At 59.1% G+C, this 18,669-nt stretch overlaps 1 protein-coding gene across 2 annotated transcripts in view; it reads right to left on the bottom strand.

The window, feature by feature from the left end:
• Nucleotides 1-1,229: 1,229 nt before the first annotated feature.
• Nucleotides 1,230-18,669, bottom strand: part of PEMT (phosphatidylethanolamine N-methyltransferase) — an 89,681-nt gene continuing 72,241 nt past the window's right edge. For both annotated transcript variants that reach the window (XM_008566238.1, XM_008566237.1), the window contains exons 4-7: nucleotides 9,089-9,234; nucleotides 6,259-6,370; nucleotides 1,893-1,967; nucleotides 1,230-1,492 (exon numbers count right to left, since the gene is read on the bottom strand). In XM_008566238.1, coding sequence (XP_008564460.1) covers nucleotides 1,435-1,492; nucleotides 1,893-1,967; nucleotides 6,259-6,370; nucleotides 9,089-9,234 — 391 coding nt within the window. In that variant the 3' untranslated portion in view covers nucleotides 1,230-1,434. The remainder of the gene's footprint in view (nucleotides 1,493-1,892; nucleotides 1,968-6,258; nucleotides 6,371-9,088; nucleotides 9,235-18,669) is intronic.

Raw genomic sequence — 18,669 nt, 5'->3', positions numbered from 1 at the left:
AGGGCTCCTGTGCTGGGGGTGGGACTCTGGGCACCCAGCTCTCCGTCCTGGGAGGATCCTGTCAGGCTTCCTTGGAAGGCTCGGGATGTGGCCCAGGAGCCCGTCTCCCACCGTGTCCATGTTCGCACATGAGATCACAGCCCAGGCACTTGGCCCAGTCGGGCCCACTGCCTTGGACCCCAGGGTGAAAGTAACTTGGGATGTTGAGGAGGTCTGACCCCCAGACACTGTCCCATGCAGCCCCCTGAGCTTGACGGAGGAGCCAGGGGTCAGAGGAGGGCTGTGACCAGCCTGAGGTCACAGACCAAGGAGGGGTGGGCTGGAATAGGTGTAGGCCCTGCCTGTAGAACTCTGATCCCCACAAGACCTTAAGGGAGCTCCTGACTGGCTTTGGGCCCAATGGAGAGATCCTGAAGGAGAATGTTGGCCAAGGCTGAAGGACTAAGGGTCTCTGGCAACCTTGGGACGATCACCCCCAACTCCTCCAAGGTTAGGAGCCCCTGACCTGCCCCAACCTGCCCCCTGCCCTGTCAGGGCAGTTGAGGTGTGGCCCAGCAGCCAGCAGTGGAACCAGGGTCAGGACAGGAAATGGCAGCACTGCTGCCAGGAGTGGCAGAGGAGCACGTTCTCCCCTTTGCCCACTTCTGGAGCCACAGAGGCAGCTCCAGACCCCACACTCTTGGTCACCTGTGACCCGCCTGGCACACACTCTGCCTTCCCCAGCTGGATCCCACCCTCACAGGGCCCACCTTTCACCCCCTCGGATGGCAGCTCATATGGGCACATGGGGTGCCCCCTGTGTGTCCAGCCAACGGGTGGCATGAGGCTGCTCATTCAGCACCTCTTAGTGGAAAGACAGAGTCATCTCCCCAGACAGGTCGCCAAGGACGACACGATGACACATCTCCACTCTCTTGTTGGCCACACTGGGCTGAATCCCCCCAAGGTAAGAGGCAGCAGAGGGGGTGTCCTGGGAGTGCTGGGGCAGGGAGGGAGGGCAGGTGACACAGGATGCTAAACCCCCTGGAGGTGAAGCTATGGCCACAACCAGGCAAGTCGCAGACGCCTTCTGATTAAGTCCCTTCTCTGCGAAGCTCAGCACTGTGAGGTTTCATGAGGAAGGGCCAGGGCCAGCCTGGCCCAGGAACCCTCAGGGGACGTCCCTCCCTTATCCTGCCCTCCTGGAGCCTGTTCCTTCCCCACATGAACAGACAGAGACCGGGAGGGGATGCTGGGGTCAGGGTGCCTTTATTGGTGAGTGGGGACGTGGTGGGAGCAGTGGGGCGGGGGGGGCTCAGAAGCCACATGGCAGCTTGTTGAGGGCCCCCAAGGTAGCAGTTTCCAAGGCACTGGGGCAGCCACGCCGGGCACGAGCCCAGAGCAGCAGCAGATGTTGTCATCCTCGTGCAGGGCCTGGCACTTGGGGCAGCCCGGTCAGCTTCTCCTGTGGAGCCTGGAGGCTTTCTGCCGGTAGATCTCAGCTGTGAAGGGCCTGTGGGGCAGCGGGAGCGGCTCTGGTCAGCTGGTCCTGGGGCAACGCCCCACCCCAGGCACCAGATCCCTGCCCGGCCAGAGCACGGACTCTTCCCCAGAGGCAGAGAGTCCAGGTGGGACCGGATCCCCTCCATGCCCCAAAGCTACTAGGTGGCACTAACTTGGAGCCTTCAGAGAGGAGCAGCGAGGGGCCGGGAGGGGCCAGGGTCTCGCAGGCCCCACGTGTGCCCTCTCAGCTTCCCGGCTGCCACTCTGACCTGGCGTGGCCTAGAGGACGGCAGCCTGGACCAAGCACATCCCAGCCACAGAGAAAGGCTCTGAAGGGAGAGGCAGAGCCCAGCAGTCACGCTGGTGTCAGACGGTGGCCCAGCTCCCTCCCGGCAACAGCCCCTACTCACTCTTCATACAGGATGGCGACCACGTAGATGAAGGCCACCACCGCTGTCAGCAGCAGGCCCGTGGGGCTGGCGTTCCTGTGGAGACAGACACACGGTCAGGGCCAGCACCCAGCCCCCTCCTGCCGTAACGGGGGCCCTTGGCTGAACCGCTGAGCCAGGTTGTCCCCCTTCCTGAGTCCAGCCTTCTCACAAGGTCCTGGGTCCCCACTGTCCTGATCTATTTACCATCTCATCGTCTGCCTGTCCTGACTGCTGGTCCCCTCAGGGTGGTCCCCGCTCACTTCCACCCTGTCGCAGCCCCGGCCTGGTGCTCAGGACATGGCAGGTGTGAGGCAGGGAGGAATGAATGATTGATCTCTCAGAGTAGTCCCAGGGGCCACGTCTGTTCTCTGCACAGAAGCATGTTCTGGGGTAGAAAGTGCTGCCCCTGCCCTCCATAGACGATGTTCTTGAGAGAGAAGGATTTTTCTAGAAATAAATCCAAGGCCCCTGAAGCCAGTCTGGGGTCTGCCCTGGACACACAGCCCTGAGGACAGTGTCTGCCGCCTGAGCCCTGGGTCCTGTGTGGCCTGTGTGGCCCCTGCCTACAGGTGCGGGCCCCGGCTACTGCCCTGGGAGGCTGAGCCACTCACCTCCTCCCCAACACCCAGCCCTGGCCTGGGCCCCCCAGGTGGTGGGGACAACAGCCCACACCTAGGCCTGTGTTCCCGGCTTGCTAGGAGTCTGGGCACAGGGTCCAGGGCTCCAGGAGCCTCTGGTAGTTCCAGGCCAGAGGATGCCTCGGGCTGGACAGAGCACCACCTTAGGCTCTCTGCTGGTGACCAGCTTGTGACCCACTGCGTGATGAGCACCAGCAGCTTGTTAGTCACAGCACCAAGGAGGCCGAGAGCCTCTGCGGCGGGTTTCCAGAAATAGCTGCCGTCCCCCATCTATTTCTATAGTTATCTCTGATCCCACCGGCTCCTGCAGGGCTGGGCTGCTGCGTCCAGATCAGCTGGGGAGGGGAGGAGAGGGGAGCGGGCAGCCCATGGGCACACCCAAGCTGGCAGCCAGAGGGCTACGCAGGCAGGCCCCAAGGCTCCAGGTGGGCTCTGCTCTCCTGGCTGCCCCTTGCCCTGCAGACCATCACAGGAGCCCCAGGCTGGGGCAGCACCAAGGCAGAAGGGATCGAGGACACGTGAACACTGCAGGACCCTCTGTCCTGCCCGCTCCCCTCCATCCTCAGGACCTCACACAAACCAGTCTGTCTGTGGGTCTGGGAACTCCGGGAGGAGGCAGGACAGCCATGGGGACAGCAAAGTCAGGAGCCCAGGCTCTGACCCCAGGCCTGGCATCCAGCAGTGTCCCGCTGTGGGCACTAAGGAGGCAGACACCCCCCATCTTGTACAACATGGAGCAGGAGGCCCACCTCCGCCGGCTGCACCTGGGGCTGGGCTCACTGCCACAAGGACCCAGTAGAGACCCTTCTGGGGTGGAAATGAAATCTGCCCTCCTGGGGCTTTGTTCACTGCCCTACTTTGGTTATCTAGCGTGAGCCGAGCCCCCACCCCTGTGCCAGGCATCCCAGGGAGCCAGGCAGGAGGCTCTCTATCCAAGACCTGGTGAGGAGCCACAGAATCCCACGGTGAGAGTGCCCCAGGGCAGCCAGCTTTGTGCCTCACCCCTGCAGAGCAACGGGGGGCTCCCCACCCTTCTCAGATCTCAGCCAGCAGCATCAGGCCACCTCCCCTCACCAGGCACATCTCTGCTGCCCCCAGGGGCAGTGACCTTGGGACCCTGGCCTTGTGGGTCAAGGCAAGCCCAGGGCCCTCTGCTCTGGTGGGGGTGGGAAAGGACTGATGGGCCAGGTGGGGAAAGGGGACTGATATAGTTTGGATATATTTGTCCCCGCAAAGTTCATGTGGGAAACTTAATCCCCACTGTGACAGTGTTAGAGGGTGGGAAATCCTATTATGGTGACTGGAAGGTGAGGCCTTGAAGAGGTGATTAGACTGTGAGGACTGTGCCCTAGTAGATGGATTAATCCATTGATGGTTTAATGGTGGCCGTGGGCGTGGTTCTGTTGTCTTTAAAATGACAGCACGTGAGAATCTCTTTCTGTGCTTAACCATCCCCCATGCAACTCCCCGCATTGCTGCGTAGAGTCACTGCCAAGGACAAGGCCCTGACCAGATGTGTTCCTTGGACTTTGGACTTCTCAGTCTCAGAAACTGTAAGCAAGAAACATTGTTTCTCTACAAATTAACCAGTTTCAGGTATTTCCATTATAAGCAACAGAGATGGACTAACACGGAGAGGCACTCTGCAGTTGCCCTCTTCTGTGACAGCTACCTGAGACTTTCCCACTTGCTGCCACTCCTGACAACCCAGTTCTGGGATGATGGTCCCACACTGCAGATGAGGAAACTGGGCCCAGAGGGGCCCACATGCTGGAGCCCAGGCCTGGCCCTGAGCCTGGAGTGGTGGTGGGGCTGGCCCTGGGAGCTGGGCCTTGCTGGAGGGTCGGGGAGGTGGGGCCTGGAGAAAGCAGAAGCCCAGGTGCCTGAGCCCAGCCTCGTGCTCCCCAGGAACCCTTCCCCAGCCCTGCCAGAGCTCCCACAAGCCTGGTTGCTCAGGGGCAGGCGGAGACAGATGGGCTGCGGGGTCTGGGAGCAGCCCTGCTGGGTCGGCGTTGCACCAGCTAATGGCTCATCTTTAATGAGCTTTTAGACCAAGGGCTCCATCCGCTGGTCCAGCCAGGTCTCTCTTCAGCTGTCCTCCAGAGGCGGTTTTCAGGGGCCACATGCTACTGAGAGCCCTGTTCCCAGGGGCAACTCTCACACCTGGGCACCAGGCACTGCTCGGGACACAGAGGGGTCCCCTGGGTGGGCTCTGTCCTTGCAGAGGAGATGGACAACAAAACTGCTAACTCCAGGACAGGGCGCTGGGAGCACAGAGAGGCACCCAGGGGGTCAGGTAGGGCTTCCTACAGGAGGGAACACCTAAATCGGGTTTGGAAGGACTGACTAGGGGCAGAAGTGGGAGGGTTCCAGGCAGAGGGGACGGGTGTGTGTGTGTGTGTGTGTGTGTGTGTGTGTGTGTGTGTGTGTGTGTGTGTGTGTGGGTGGGTGTGTACACATGTAGGTGTGTGCTGCCACAGAGGAGGGAGACAGGGAAGCTGCAAGGATGACGAGGTGGGTTCAGCTTCAGTTTGGGCTCATCCTGTGAGTCTGGGGTCGGGGATGCTCTGTGGAGGGGCTGAGTCTGGGGGTGCACAGCCTGACCCTCAGGAGCCCACTGCCAGAATCCAGGTGAGAGGGCGGGCTGGAAGAATGGCAGGAGGGACAGGTCACAGTCAAAGCTCACAGGGCTGGGGACTCTCTGGTCTGGATGCTGGGTGGGGCCAGACACACGAGTCCCCTTCTACCTTCTCATCACACCCCAGCTGCTGTGATCCCAGCTGCAGTAAGTGGTCCCAGCAGCTGGGGGAGATTCAATCCTTTGGGGTCCTAGAATCTTTCTGGTCTCTGGGAGCATCTGTAACATTCTAGGTGCATTGTTTTCAAGTGTTAAAAGCAGAACACTTTCTACAAAAAAAAAAAAAAAAGAAAGAAAGAAAAAAGAAAACACCTGTGGAAGCAGATGGGTAAACTAGAACAGCTGGGAGGTGTGGTGTGAGGCCCAGGGCTCAGAGCAGCTCTCCCTGTGCCGCTGCCTCCTCCACAGGGAGCATCCGGGGGGCACATTCCCCATACCCTAGTCAGTGCTGTACTTGTCCGAGGCAGATGGCAGTCCAGGGCCCACTCCTCACAGGCACTGGGGGTCCTGGGGTATCTGCAACATGAGCGGGTGCACAGACCAGCTCCCTGATGGGCTGGAGGCCACTGTGGGCACATGGAGGTTTTGCCAGCCGGGGGCCCGCTTTGAGCCCCTATGCAGTGCAGTCACCCCCTGCAGTGTGTGGGACCAGCAGACAGCTCAGACCTTCCCAGCCCTCAGGTGCTAGCACAGGGTCTGCAAATTACAGCCCACAGGCCAAGAAGGCTTTTTACATTTTTAAATGGCTAATAAGAAAGGATCAAAGGAATATTTAGTGACATGTGAAAATGATTGAAAATTCAAGTTTCAGGGTCCATAAATGAAGCTGCACCAGCCACGCCCGTCTGTTTCCCGACATCTGTGGCCGCTTTCCCGCTACAGCAGCAGAGCTGAGTAGCTGTGACCTGCCTGCGGCCCTCAAGCTGACACTCTCTGGCCCCTTGAGAGAGGCTGCCAACCCCAATTCTGGATGTCAAGTCGTTCCCACAGATGAGAGACTTCTGAGAATGGAATGCCCCTCCTCCCTTGGGAGCGGCCAGGGCAGGCAGTGGCCGGGGCCAGTACTCACATGATGGCCCAGCCCAGGTAGTTGGCTGTGCTTCCCCAGTACATGGGGTTGTCCAGGACGTTGAAGGGGAACGTGGTCACTCTCGCATCCTTGAGGATCCCGAAGTAATCACCTGTGGACAGGACGGGAGGGTCACTCAGCTGCCCTGGCCATCCTGTTACTGAGAGAGGCCCCTAGAGTGGGTTGTGGCAGGACCCGCAGCTGAGACGGGCTCTGCCTTTCCCTGCTTGCTGTACAGAGAGCTCCTTTTCTCCTTTGGCCTTTCTCCCTGGGCTCATGTTTCCCCCTTAGACAGACCCCCCAGGCTCCCCACCTAACGCAGGCCGGCCTGCCGCTAATTCTGCCCACCTCCCCCTCCTTCCTCTCTCCCTGGGGCCTCAGTCTCCCCCTGGGGCTGGCTGGTTGCTAAGGGCTGCTCCGCTCCCCCACCTCAATCTCCTGGGCCTGCCCACCACACGCCCCTGGTCACTCCGTGTCACACCCAGCAGCCCAGAGGAAATGGACACAGTGCAGACAGACCAGTCACCCACCCATCTGCCACTTGGTAGCAAGGCCTCCCCTGGCAGGGCAGTAAGAAGGGACCGAGGGATTGCAGGCACCAAGTGTCTGGCACAGGCCCACATGCAGTAATTGTCACCACTGGGCCAGTGTAGCTGCTCAGTAAAATATGCTACTCCATCCTTTCTGCATCTCCTTTCCCCAGAAATCCCTCATTTCTCTCTCATCCCAGGAGACAATGGAGCTTCATCTGAGGCAGAAAGTAGGGCAGCCAGCCGACAATGGGAATCCACAGGCAGGAGGGGCTGGCCGGAGCTGCGTCACTGTTGTCTGGGCACAAAGGGTGCACGGGCCTGTGGAGCTGACCCCAGAACCCGCTGAGAGGCTTTCTTCCCAGGAAGCAGGAAGTGGGGTGGTGGGCCTGGGGGCGGTGGCACAGAAACCTGCTTTGGGCTGACTCACTGCGGGAAGTGACCGCCTTGCCCTACATCCAAAGCCTGTTGGGTCCCCTCCGGCGTTTCTAGGCCATGTCTGCGGGGAGGGCCATCCCAAAGCAGCAGTCACTGGTGTTTCTGGCTCCCCCCACCCCACCTCCACCCCCGCTGCCTGCCACTGGCCCAGCGCTGACCGTCCACGGCCCGAGGCCTGCTCTTCCACCTCCAAGTACCTCCACCAGCCCCCTCTCTCGGCTCCCCACCCACTCTGCCTGCCATCCCCGTGTCCAGACCCCCCATCCAGGCCCCTGCCCACGGAGGATTAATCACCTCTGGTCTTGACTGGACAGCAAAGCTTCCTCTGCACTTGGTGGCCCAGCCCCCTTCCTTCCTCTCCACCCACAGGTCCTGGCAGAGCCCCCTCCGGCCACTCCTCACCCTCCAGCTGGGCAAAGAGGCCCATTTCCTGCACTGTGGTCCCCACCTCTGGGCCCAGTCCCATCAGTCCAACTTCTTCATTGCTGCAACCCCTTCTATGGCTCTCACCTCCCTGGGAATGGAGCATCAGCCCCTTGCACAGCCTTCAGTTCCTCTGCCCCCCTTCAGCACTGGCCCTGACTGGCACCCCCTGTGCAGCCAAACTTCCCACTTCTCTCCACACACCCACCTCTTCCCCCTCCCCTAACCTCGCTGCGGCTTTCTCCAAGGCCTTTCCCCTTCCCACCTGCTCACACTCTGCCACCACCTGGCAGACCAGGTGCTCCTGTATGCCCCTCTAGGGCCACACCCCTGCAGCTCCTGCCTGACCCAAAGCACCCAGCCGCCTGCTGGCCCACTGCTGCAGGCACCCCGAGCTCCAGCGAGGCCCAGCCATGGGTGCTGCCCTTGTCCACACCCCGTGCTCCCTTAGGGGATTGCACTCCTGAGCACAAACTCCTAGAGAGCATTGGTGCAGCCTGTGGTGGCCCTGAGGCCACGGGGCCTGTGGATAGGGACACCAGGCAGGGCAGCAGGGCCTCCATGCTCTACCACCATCCTGCAGGAAGCTGAGGCCACAAGGCTCTCCACATCTTGCAGCTGGCCAGGCCTGAGAGGGAGAGGCCCTGGGCCTCCCAGCCCCTGGCGGAGAGCCGGGCACCTCTTGGCGCTGTGCCACCTCCCGTGTGTCACCTGCTCGTGGGGAAGGACTCCTGTTGAGGACAGGGGCTGCCTCCTTCTCTCGCTCCCTGTTTCCAAGGCCCCTTGCCTGTCCAGCCTCCCCCACTGCCTCTCCACTGCTCTCCTTCCTGGGCTTCCAAGGAGCTGAAGTTGCTGCCATCGTGAAGGTGGTGGGTGTCTGGCCAGATCAACACAGGTCTCCCAGCCGGAAGCACGAGAGCCACAGGCAGTGGGAGTGGAGAAGGGACAGCACTGCATCGTCCCTCACCCCACCCCAGACCCACGCTAGCCCTGTCTGCAGCCCAAACACAGCAAACTGAAATACCACCTGGCCTGGCAGCCACGTGCACTGGGAGCTGCCCAGGCCTGAGCCAGAGGTGGCTGCGGAGGCCGAGGGTCTTGTCATTATGCACCTGGGCTGACACCACATTGCCTTTCCTTGCAAACAGGGCCCAAGGGCCTTCTATAAGGGGAGCCGGGCCCGGGAGACCGCTGTGAGGTCCCTCGGAGGCAGGGCTAGGAGGAGTCGTCTTCATTCCCCAGGAGGTAGCGGCTCAATGGAGTTAGATGAGACAGCAGAGCCCAGCTTCCCCTTCTAACCAGGACTGCTGGCCTGGACTCAGTGGGGGGCCAGGACACAGTGGCCCCCAGTCCTCCCCACGGGGCATCGCAGACAGCAGGGCAGCAGCCTCTGGGCACTTCTCCCCCCTGGGCCCCAGTGGGCCTGCTCAGGGTCTTACCTAGGAAGGTTCCAGTGAACCCCAGTGCAAAAAAGCTGGAAAGCACAAACACCACGCCCACTCCCAGCAGCACCAGGCCCAGACAGTAGGCCATGGGGTTGTCCAGGCTCTCCATCTTGGGTTGGCTCAGCATGGCCTGCGTAAAGCTGTGGGGCAGGGGACAGGGAGACAGGATGTCACTGCACATGGAGGAGGCCCCTTCTTGCTCCCTCTCCCCCAGGGGACCCTCAGAGAGTAGCAAGCCCAGGGTTGCAAACTCAACACCTGTGGCGGCCAGGTGGAGAAACCAGTGAGTGAAGCAGCCTTCAGGCGGGGGCCTGGGGCCACCTGGAGGGACAGTCCTGCCTTGGCTGCCATGAAGGAAGGTCAGGAACAGGGGCCAAGGCCTGCTAGATTTTTGATTTTTCAAGAGAAGCCAGAAATCCTGACCTGCATGTGAAATATCCTAATTTTTGGAAATAGACATTAATGAAAATCATACTAGACTCCATGCATATTAGCAGTCTGTGTTCAGCCCAAAGGCCGCCAGTTTGCAAATGCTGATCCTATCAGATGAACAACTTATAGCGCAGAGGAAAGTAAGGCTCATAAAAGGAAAGATGCATGTGCCAGGGTGCGGAGCAGACCCTGGTACCCAAGGGCCCCTGTGCCTGGCATGTGCCACACGCAGTCCTGGATGTCCCATTCCCCTGACAGACTCAGCACCCTGAGGCCTAGAGTGTGCCTTGTGTTGCCGATTCGGCTTTTGTGGCTCCTGTGCAGGCCTGGCCCCATCCTGGGTGGCTAACTTGAGTCAGCCAGCCACATAGCAACCCATCATCCATCCACCCACACACACATACCTACCCATCCATCCACACACCCACCCATATATCCATCCATCCATCTGCCCAAACGTCCAACCATCCATCCATCCATCCATCCATCCACACGCCCACCCACGCATCCATCTATCCATTTGTCCATTTTTCCATTCATCATGAAGTAACTTCGTTTGCCAGATTCTTTCAAGTAGAACAAATTCACCGTTTTCATTCACTCATTGCACTGATCCACTGCCTCCCTATAACTCTTCTCTCCAGCTAGACTTTCAGCTCTTGGAGAACAGAGGCTGCTTCTCTTTCCCTGATTGTCTCTGTGGCTCCAGGCCTGGGCAGCAGGATGGGTGTTTTCATCAACTGGAGAAGGGTTTAGGAGAGGAAGGGAGGAGAAGGGCCTGTGAACAGCCAGCGGGCAGAGGCCTGCACAATGACCTGCCAAACAGAGGCACACCTAGGTCAGGGCAAACCTGGCCACTGATCATGCTGCGCACACCCCCAGCTTTCCACCCACCACTGCCCTCCCTTGCTCCTCCTGTTGCCCAGGCTCAGGGTCATCCTACAGCTCCAGGCTGAGCTGCAGGGACTGGCTCAGGGCCACAGGCTGCCATGGACCCAGGCGGCATCACGCACCCCAGTGTTGTGGGAAGTCAGCACATCCCCACCCCCACCCCCGCCCCCACCCTCTGGGCTGCCCTGTGACCCAGGCGCACCCTACCCTGCAGACCAAGCAGCTGAGGCCATCGCACATAGCTGAGCTTTGGCAGCCAGGCTGGGCACCGCTTCCTTTCCTATCTGCAGATGGTGGGGCTTGCAGAGGCTGCAGGCCCCTGGCAAGGCTGCCGGCTGCTTGGGGCATGGCTCACCAGCAGACCCATGGCTCCCTGGCTCCCACAGCATTAGGAACCACTGCAGAGAGTGTGGGGGGCGGGGAGTAGTGGTGATGTTCAGACTTCCATGCTCTCATGGCCTGGAGTGACCCCCCACTGCCCAGCCTCCAGCTCTGCCTGCTAGGCACCCTCTGGCCCGCCCTGGGCCAGCCGACAGCCTTGAGTTCTCCCAGGTCACCCGTGACATCACAACACAGAACTCTTGGCTCCTGGCAGAAGAGTGGGAGAGGGTTTCAGACAGAACTGGGTCCCCGGCCTCAGTCTTCTCCGTGAGATGGTGATGGTGACCCCTCCCCTGCCTCCTTGTATGAAATAGCTGCTGTGTAAGCCCAGAGCAGCACCCAGCTCTGGGGCTTGTGGACAGCGGGAAGGACAGAAGTAAACCGCAGTGCCAAGGACAGGCACGCTAGACGCGGCCACAGCGGGAAAGCGATGTTTTAGCTGAGATCCACAGGAAGAAACCAGACGGGGGCGGCTGGGGTGGGGTGAGCAGAGACAGTGTTCCAGAAAGAGGCGCAGCCGGGCCTGGACACCTTGAGGCCAGGGCAGAGCGCAGGCTGGGAGACTAGGGCAAAAGAGCCTGCAGAGGTGGTCCCGTTGGCCGGGAAGCTTGGAACACACTCTATGTGTGGTGGCAGAAGCAGGGAGACCGGGAAGGCTCTGCACCGAGGCAGCTGGAGGGTCACTCTGGAGGGACACCCTGATGCTACTGTCCCTCCTGCCCTCACAGGCAGAGAACTGGCTGGGCAGAGAATCAGCCACTGCTGGGCCTCCGTTCCACGCTCCTGCCAGGCCATCTGGCCGGCTCCTCTGCCAGCATTCAACTGCGTCACCCAAGCGGGCAGCCGATGATGGGGAACCCTGACAATGACAGGGCCGCGCCTGAGGCCAAGAGCCTTTCCGGGCCCAGCTCCTCCAGGGGATGGACGACCCAGTAAGAAAAGTGATCTGGCTGTAAGCAGATGGCGATTCCCGACGAAGGGCGGATGTGGGGGGCAGTGAAGGGGCAGGAGAGGCCCCGTGGCTATCCGGCTGCCCCAGCCCTGGCCCCAGTGCCGCCCCCGCACCTTCCCCTGTGGCTCCAGCTCTGGGCTGCCCATCTCCTTTTTCCACTCCCTGCACACGTCAGCCCCAGGCCAAGACAACGGCCAGCCTTGGCTCCCCGAAAAGTGCTTTGTGGGTCATTCGCTCCAACAGTTAGCAAAGGAACAGGGCCACGTCCTCCAGGTGCTCTGATTGGGTCGCCCTTCACCCGGCCAGTGTCGTACACTCCATGACCGCAGCAGCAGCCAGGCTTACTGGAACCACGCGGCCCGGCCCCAATTAGGCGATCGATGGTGTCCTAGCTCCTCCATTAAGCCAGGAACACACAGTCCATTCCACACATAAAATTAGCGGAGAGACGAGTAGCTCCGTGGCCACGTGCTCCACGACAGAATGAGGTAATGAGAAGCAATTTCCTTTGGAAATATTCCGCACTGGGGGCGGGGGCGGATAGACACTTCATCTGCCTCAGGTTCTATTTTTAAAACCTGGATTGAACTTTCGGTCACCGATGTGACTGAGGCTGTCTGTCCTCTGCTCCCCTGAAATTACCTGGGGTGGAGCTGGGGACAGGGGGGCGTCGCTGTCCCCAGCCAGCGGGTCCCAGGCCTCACACCAGGGATGCCACGCACAGCATCCGCAACGCAGAGACAGGCCTATCCTGTTTCCATCTGCAGCTGACTTTGGTCATTCAAGGGCATCCCCACGATGGCATCAGCCTGAGCTGCCAGTTACCACGTCCTCTCCTTTATCTCGTGCTGAGATGAGCTCGCTCTTGGCACTTCCGCTCAGACCAGATAACGCTATCCATGAAATTATGTGTCTCATGGGCTTATTTTTCCTAATACATATTAAAATAAACATGTAACTACTAAAACAAAAAAAAGTTCCTCTATGTAACCCCCCCGAAAATCACCAAGGGACTTGAATTTAGCACTACGTGCATTTCAATAACAGGTCACCTTCTCAAAGTGTTTCCAAAACCCATCAACAGCAGAGAGAGAGTCTGTCTTGTCTTACAAACGAGGAAGCAGATGGGCTGGGGTAGGACGAGCAGGAGCACGGGCCTCCCGTGGCCCGGGAATAGCAGGGAAGACCGCAGCCTCATGGCGGGAGGACGACCTGCAGCACCATCTTCTGCGGCCCCTGGGATGTGGGAGTCCTGGGCTGATCACTGCCCTCTTCCCGGGGGTGAGAGAGCAGCTGCTGCTGGGGCATGTGTTGGGGCAGGGGTAGGTTCCTCTTCCGCCTTCCCAGCTGCAGCCCTTGGCTCGCCAGCTGCGCAGGGCAGGCTGCTGTACCTGGGCCTGCCTACATCGGGCCTCGCCTTGCTGAGACGCAGCCCTTTCCCCTTCCCACTTCCCCCCTGTGCCCCAGCGAAGCCTAACCCAGATTCCCTCCTGTTCTCCAGCTGCCCTCAGGGTGACCCCCCCCACCCGCTTCTCCCCTGAGCCTGCACCGAGGGGCTTCAGGCCTCTGCTTCCACAGGCCCCATGTAGGTCCCACCCACAGCTCACCGACCCAGGCAGGAGGGGGCAGAACTGCAGGCATCACAGGGTGAAGGTGGTGGGGAACCCCCTCATCTGCACATCCAACTAGTTGCCAGATGTTGGGTTCTAAGTCTTGCAGAGACCCCGACCGCTCCCCAGCTCAGGCCTCTGCCTTCCTCCTGCCCTACCCCCTCCCAAAGTGCCCTCCACTCCCACGGCTGGCACCCTTCCGAATCCTACCCTAACCAAGGCCCTTCCCTGAAGGCAAGTCCCCAACAGCCCCCCATGGCCTGCCCCACTCTGGCCCCTGGAGCTCATGCCCCATGTAACCCCCCGAGTGCAGGCTGACCTCTGAACATGGGGGGTCTCACTCCTGGGAGGGGATTTCACAGATAGAATTAAGGTCCCCAATCAGTTGACCTTGAGTTAATCAAAAGAGAGACGACTATGAGTGGACCTTTCAAAGAGGGTCTGGAGGCCTGAGAGAGAAAGCAGGGACTGGAACTAGTAGAGGTTGTCTCCTGCTGGCCTTGATGAGGCTACTGAAGGGAAGGACGGATGGCAGCCACCAGGAGTCGGGGCCTCAGGGACTAGAATCCTGCCAGCAACTGGTGAACATGCAAGAAGACCCCACTTCAGACGAGCCTGAAGCCCCGGCCACACACTGACTGCAGCCTGGGAAGACCCTAAGCGAGGATCCAGACCCCTGGACCTGGTCTCCTGACTCTCGGAAACTGTCACATAGTAAGTATGAGTATGTTTGTGTGGTTGTAAGCTGCTAACTTTGTGGGAGTCTGTTACACAGCAGTAGAAAATGCACTTTGCTTCCTAGTCCATAGAAACCCTATTTGCTCTTTTTTTTTCTACGTATTTTTATTAATATTATTTTTTTACATTCTACGATGTTGCAGAGCAGTTGGGGGGAAGGGTTGAGGGGAGGGGAGAAGGAAATACGGTGGGAGAAGAAGGAAGGAGGAGGGATGGGGTTGAGGCCTGTGGCAGCCCCCTCATTCCTGCAGGGGAGACCAGGGGGCTTCCAGCAATGGATTGGTCATAGTTGGGCTGGTCGCAGGTGTTGGGGGGATGTGGTCGAGGCCCAAGGCCCCCCACCACCCCAGCTTGGGAGAGCCAGGGGTGCTTCCCACAGCAGCTCAGGGATTGTTGCTGGGCTGGTTTCAGGTGTCGAGGGGCATGGCTGGGGCCCCCATCCCTCCCCCATCCCTGGCTTGGTAGCCCAGGGGACTTCCAGTCCTTTTAGGTTTTATAGGTGTTCTTTGGTGATGAGACCTTTACTAGTTAATATCAAACTTTGTCTCTGGTCTGTGTGTATTTTGTTTTTTCTTCCAGTTCTGTGTTGGATTATTTGCTGTTCCCACCACTTAAACTCTGTGCTGGAACTAATTTGTTGTCCTTTGCTTACTTCTAAAATGGGTAACTTCCTGTGGGGACCAGCACTTGAGTCCTGTGGTTGAGCTAAGCTGCTGTTTTGCTGTTGATTCCCTGGGGAAGGCTTTTTGTGCAGCTCACGGTTTAATGGTTGACTTTATAGATACTTCCAGGTCTAGTGAGATCCAGTGCACCTGGGTTGTGTAGAAACTCTGGTCTGGGCCTGAGTCTTTTCATCAAACTGTGTCCCATGCAGTTCTGTATTCCTGACCAGTCCCCTCTGAGTGGTCCTGCATTGATTGGGGGGCAGATCAGCTGTCTATGTTGTGTCCCAATGTTTCCCTGGTGGGCCCGTCTCCCCCACTGCCTGTACTCCAGACACTTCCCATGGGTCGGGCCATGCTCTAGTCCCTTTCGATGACTCACTGGCCTCTGAGTGGCTCCTGTTTTCAGTTGTTGTGGTTCCTTGCTCCTATGTGGATCCAAGGGAACCCTATTAGTGGTCTGCTGGCCTCTTCTCCCCTGCCGCCTCCAAGCAACTTCATATGAAGGGCACAGCTGTGGCTTTTGCCAGCTCCTGCTCTGTGCACTCACCAGGGCCAGCCTCAAAGTGGCTGGGGCTCGAAACAGTTGGAGCAGTCCTTTCTCTCATGGTGGCTTCTCCTGCCTTCAGGCACTCCGTAGATCTCTCCTCTTCTCCTGAGCTCTAGCAGCCCCAGCTTGGCTGTCGTTGCTTTTTAATAGCTGTAAATTGGTTGACTTGTGGGAGAGAGTGATGCTGGGGACTGTCTATTCCGCCATCTTGACCGGAAGCCCCCACATTTGCTCTTTAAAAGTCCAGACCTGTCCACCAAGACCAAGAAGTTGCTTTTCTTTGGCTGTATGATGCCACAGGTGCCGGACCTCTGCTCACAGCCTCCCCCAGGGTGAACACTCCTGTCTGCCCCTTCACTTCCTCCTTCATGTAGCCACTTGGCCACCAGGCCTGTCCCAACAACGGCCTGTGAGCAGCAGTGGCCAGGCCACTGATGGCCGCAGGGACAGAGCCATAGGAGCACAACATCCTCCACAGCTATGTCCTGCAGACCTGACTGGCTGCTTCAGGATCACTGGGGAGCTCTGGAAACACAGAGTGCTGTGGGGGAGTGGGCTTCTCGGAGGAGACTGGTGTCACACAGGTTGCACCTGCCCTGTGCAGGCCTGCTCGCCCCCAAGCCCTGCACCTGCTGCAGCTGGCCTGCAAGTAGAAGCCGCTGCCTCCCTGGTCTCCCCCTTCCACACTCACGTGCCCACTCAGCCACCTGCAGATGGCTTGCCCTGCCAGGCCTTGGTCATGATGCTTCTCCAGCCAGGGCCCCACCTGCACCCACCCATCCAGATGCACCCTCCAGGCCCCGACCCTCCCCAGCCTGGCCTGGGAACACCTTCAGGTTGAGGACAGTGTGCAACTGACAGCCATACTCCAGGCCCAGGACAAACAGTCCATATGGACACCAGAGGGTGGGACTCAGTAGACCCAGAGGGAGTGCTGGGGTCACATTTCCAAGACGACCCCAGACAATCCTAATGTGCGCTGGAGAACAGCTCCAGCGACCGATGAGCAACATTGGCTGCGTCTCCTCCCAGGGCCACTGTCTGGGCAGAAGTCGGCCGGCGGGAGGAAGGGCTGCGGCCCAGCCCTGTGAAGCCCAGCCCAGGCCCTGCCTGGCTGCCCAAGCTGTGCCCTCCCCACTGAGAAATGAGTCTTTCTCAGGCTCCTTAGAGGGCAGCGGCTCCAGGCCACCCGGCTCTGACTGAGGCTGGTTGTGGAGGGGAACAGCTGCAGGGGAAGGGGCTTCAACAGATGCTCCCTGAGCTCATCAGCCAGCCCTCCCTGTTCACGCTCCACAGCCAGAGCCAACAGGGCTGTGCTAATTGCCCACTCGGTCTGGACTTAGCACCACTTGCCTCCAAATAATGAGCCGCATGTCCTGCCAGGGCCTCCCCTACCACCTCCAGCTGCATAGCTGGGGCATGTCAGCTGACATGTGGCCTGCTCTTTCACCCCTTGGGACCCACCGGAGACTGCAAGGCCCTGACCTCATGCCTGGAGCTGGGCTGTGGGTGGGTCTGTCCTCTTGGTCTCCCTAGGTATACAGGACGCTGGGCTGGGGCCTGGAGGAGAAAGGGGGGGGCCTGCCTAGGGACAAGGGATCAGGGATGGGTCCCCCTAGCTCTGTCTCCTGCTGGCATGCATACAGGAGAAATGCAGGCACAGCAGTCCCCCGCCACCCTCCTATGGCTCCCACATGCAGCCACAGGGGCCTGCTCACAGGCCGGTCACTACCCCATCCTTATTGCTGCAAGACAACCACGCCCATGGGAGCCTGGCCACTCTACAGGTGCCTGCTCTGGCCTCACCTCCACAACACGCTCCCTCCATTGGGTCTCCTAATGAGCCTGCCTGCTCTGCAGCCCTTCTCACCAGCGTAACTCCAGCTCAGCCTCCCCTCCAACACCTCTTCCCGAGCAAAGCCTCCCCCCATCTCCCTCCCGGCTCTGCTTGCACCTGTGTGGTCTGAGTGAGGTCGGCTCTGGGTCCCTGCCACATACTCTGGGGAGCCAGTAAGTGAGGGACCTTCCCCTGCTCCACAGTGGCTCCTGCTTCCCCACCTGGATCCCTCCCAAGAGTGCAGAGTGGGGCAGGGACTGCTATTCCATTTCACAGACAAGGAAACCAAGGCTCAGAGGGTGAAGTGACCTACTCAGGGTCAAACAGCCTGTCAGGGGCAGGTCTGAGGCTGAGCCAGGGCATCTGCCCTTCCCCTTTCTGGAGAGCCGGGTATGCACCTTAAACCAGGGACACTCTGAGCACCTAAACAAGTAGGGAAATGCGCTTCAAAGCCATGGTGAGCTGCCACCTCACACCCATTTCGATGGCCACTGTAAAGAAGACAGAAAATCACAAGTGCTGACCAGGATGCGGAGAAGTTGAGACCCTCGTGCACTGCTGGTGGGACACAAAATGGTGTAGCCACTGTTGACAACAGTGTAGTGATTCCTCGAAAAAGTAAACATAGAGTCACCACGTGATCCAGCAATTCCACTTCTGGGTATATTTCCAAAAGAACCGAAAGCATGTTCATAGCAGCATTATTCACAGTAGCCAAGAGGTGGAAACAACCCAACTGCTCTTCAACAGATGGATGATAAATGAAATGTGGTACACACACAACGGAACGTTATTCAGCCTCGGACAGGAAGGAGATTCTGACACATGCCACAACACGGCTGAACCTTGAGGACATTATGCTGAGTGAAATAAGCCAGTCACAAAAGGACAAATACTGTGATTTCACTTATCTGAGATACCTGGAGTAGCCAGATTCACGGAGACAGAAAGCAGAATGGTGTCTGCCAGGGCTGGGGGCGGGGGACAGGGGAGTTGGTGTTTAATGAGCACTGAGTTTTGCAACATGGAAAGTCTCTGAGGACGGACGGTGGTGATGGTTGCACAACAGTGTGAATGTGCTTAATGCCACCGAACTGCACACTTAAGGTGATTAAAATCGTAATAATTTGTGTGTGTATATTTTACAATTAAGAAAATGTACCCATGTGAAAATGTAAAAATCACTCTCAGCTCACGGGCCACAAAAAAACAGGCGGCTGGCAGGGTTCGGCCTGCAGGCCACAGTGTGCCAGCTGGGAATAGAATGGATGGGAAAGGGACTGGTCCAAAGCCATCCGCCTCTGTTGAAGGCTGGCAAGGAGGGACTTCAGTCAGGGCCACAGGGAGGCTACAGGGAGGCCACACTCCAGCACAGAAGATAAGGAGCTGATTCCACACCGAAGCTCAGCTCCCCCTCCCCTCCCCCCCCCACCTCTCCCCCACTCCTTTCCCTTGCACCTCTTGGAGGCTCACAGCTGACCCCGCCCTACTCCCCATGTAGCCGCCCCCGGGGGGGGGGGGG

The sequence above is a fragment of the Galeopterus variegatus genome, unplaced genomic scaffold (genome assembly GCF_000696425.1).
Source record: "Galeopterus variegatus unplaced genomic scaffold, G_variegatus-3.0.2 Scaffold229, whole genome shotgun sequence".
NCBI lineage: Eukaryota > Metazoa > Chordata > Mammalia > Dermoptera > Cynocephalidae > Galeopterus > Galeopterus variegatus.
This window is presented reverse-complemented; position numbering and strand designations above follow the sequence as displayed.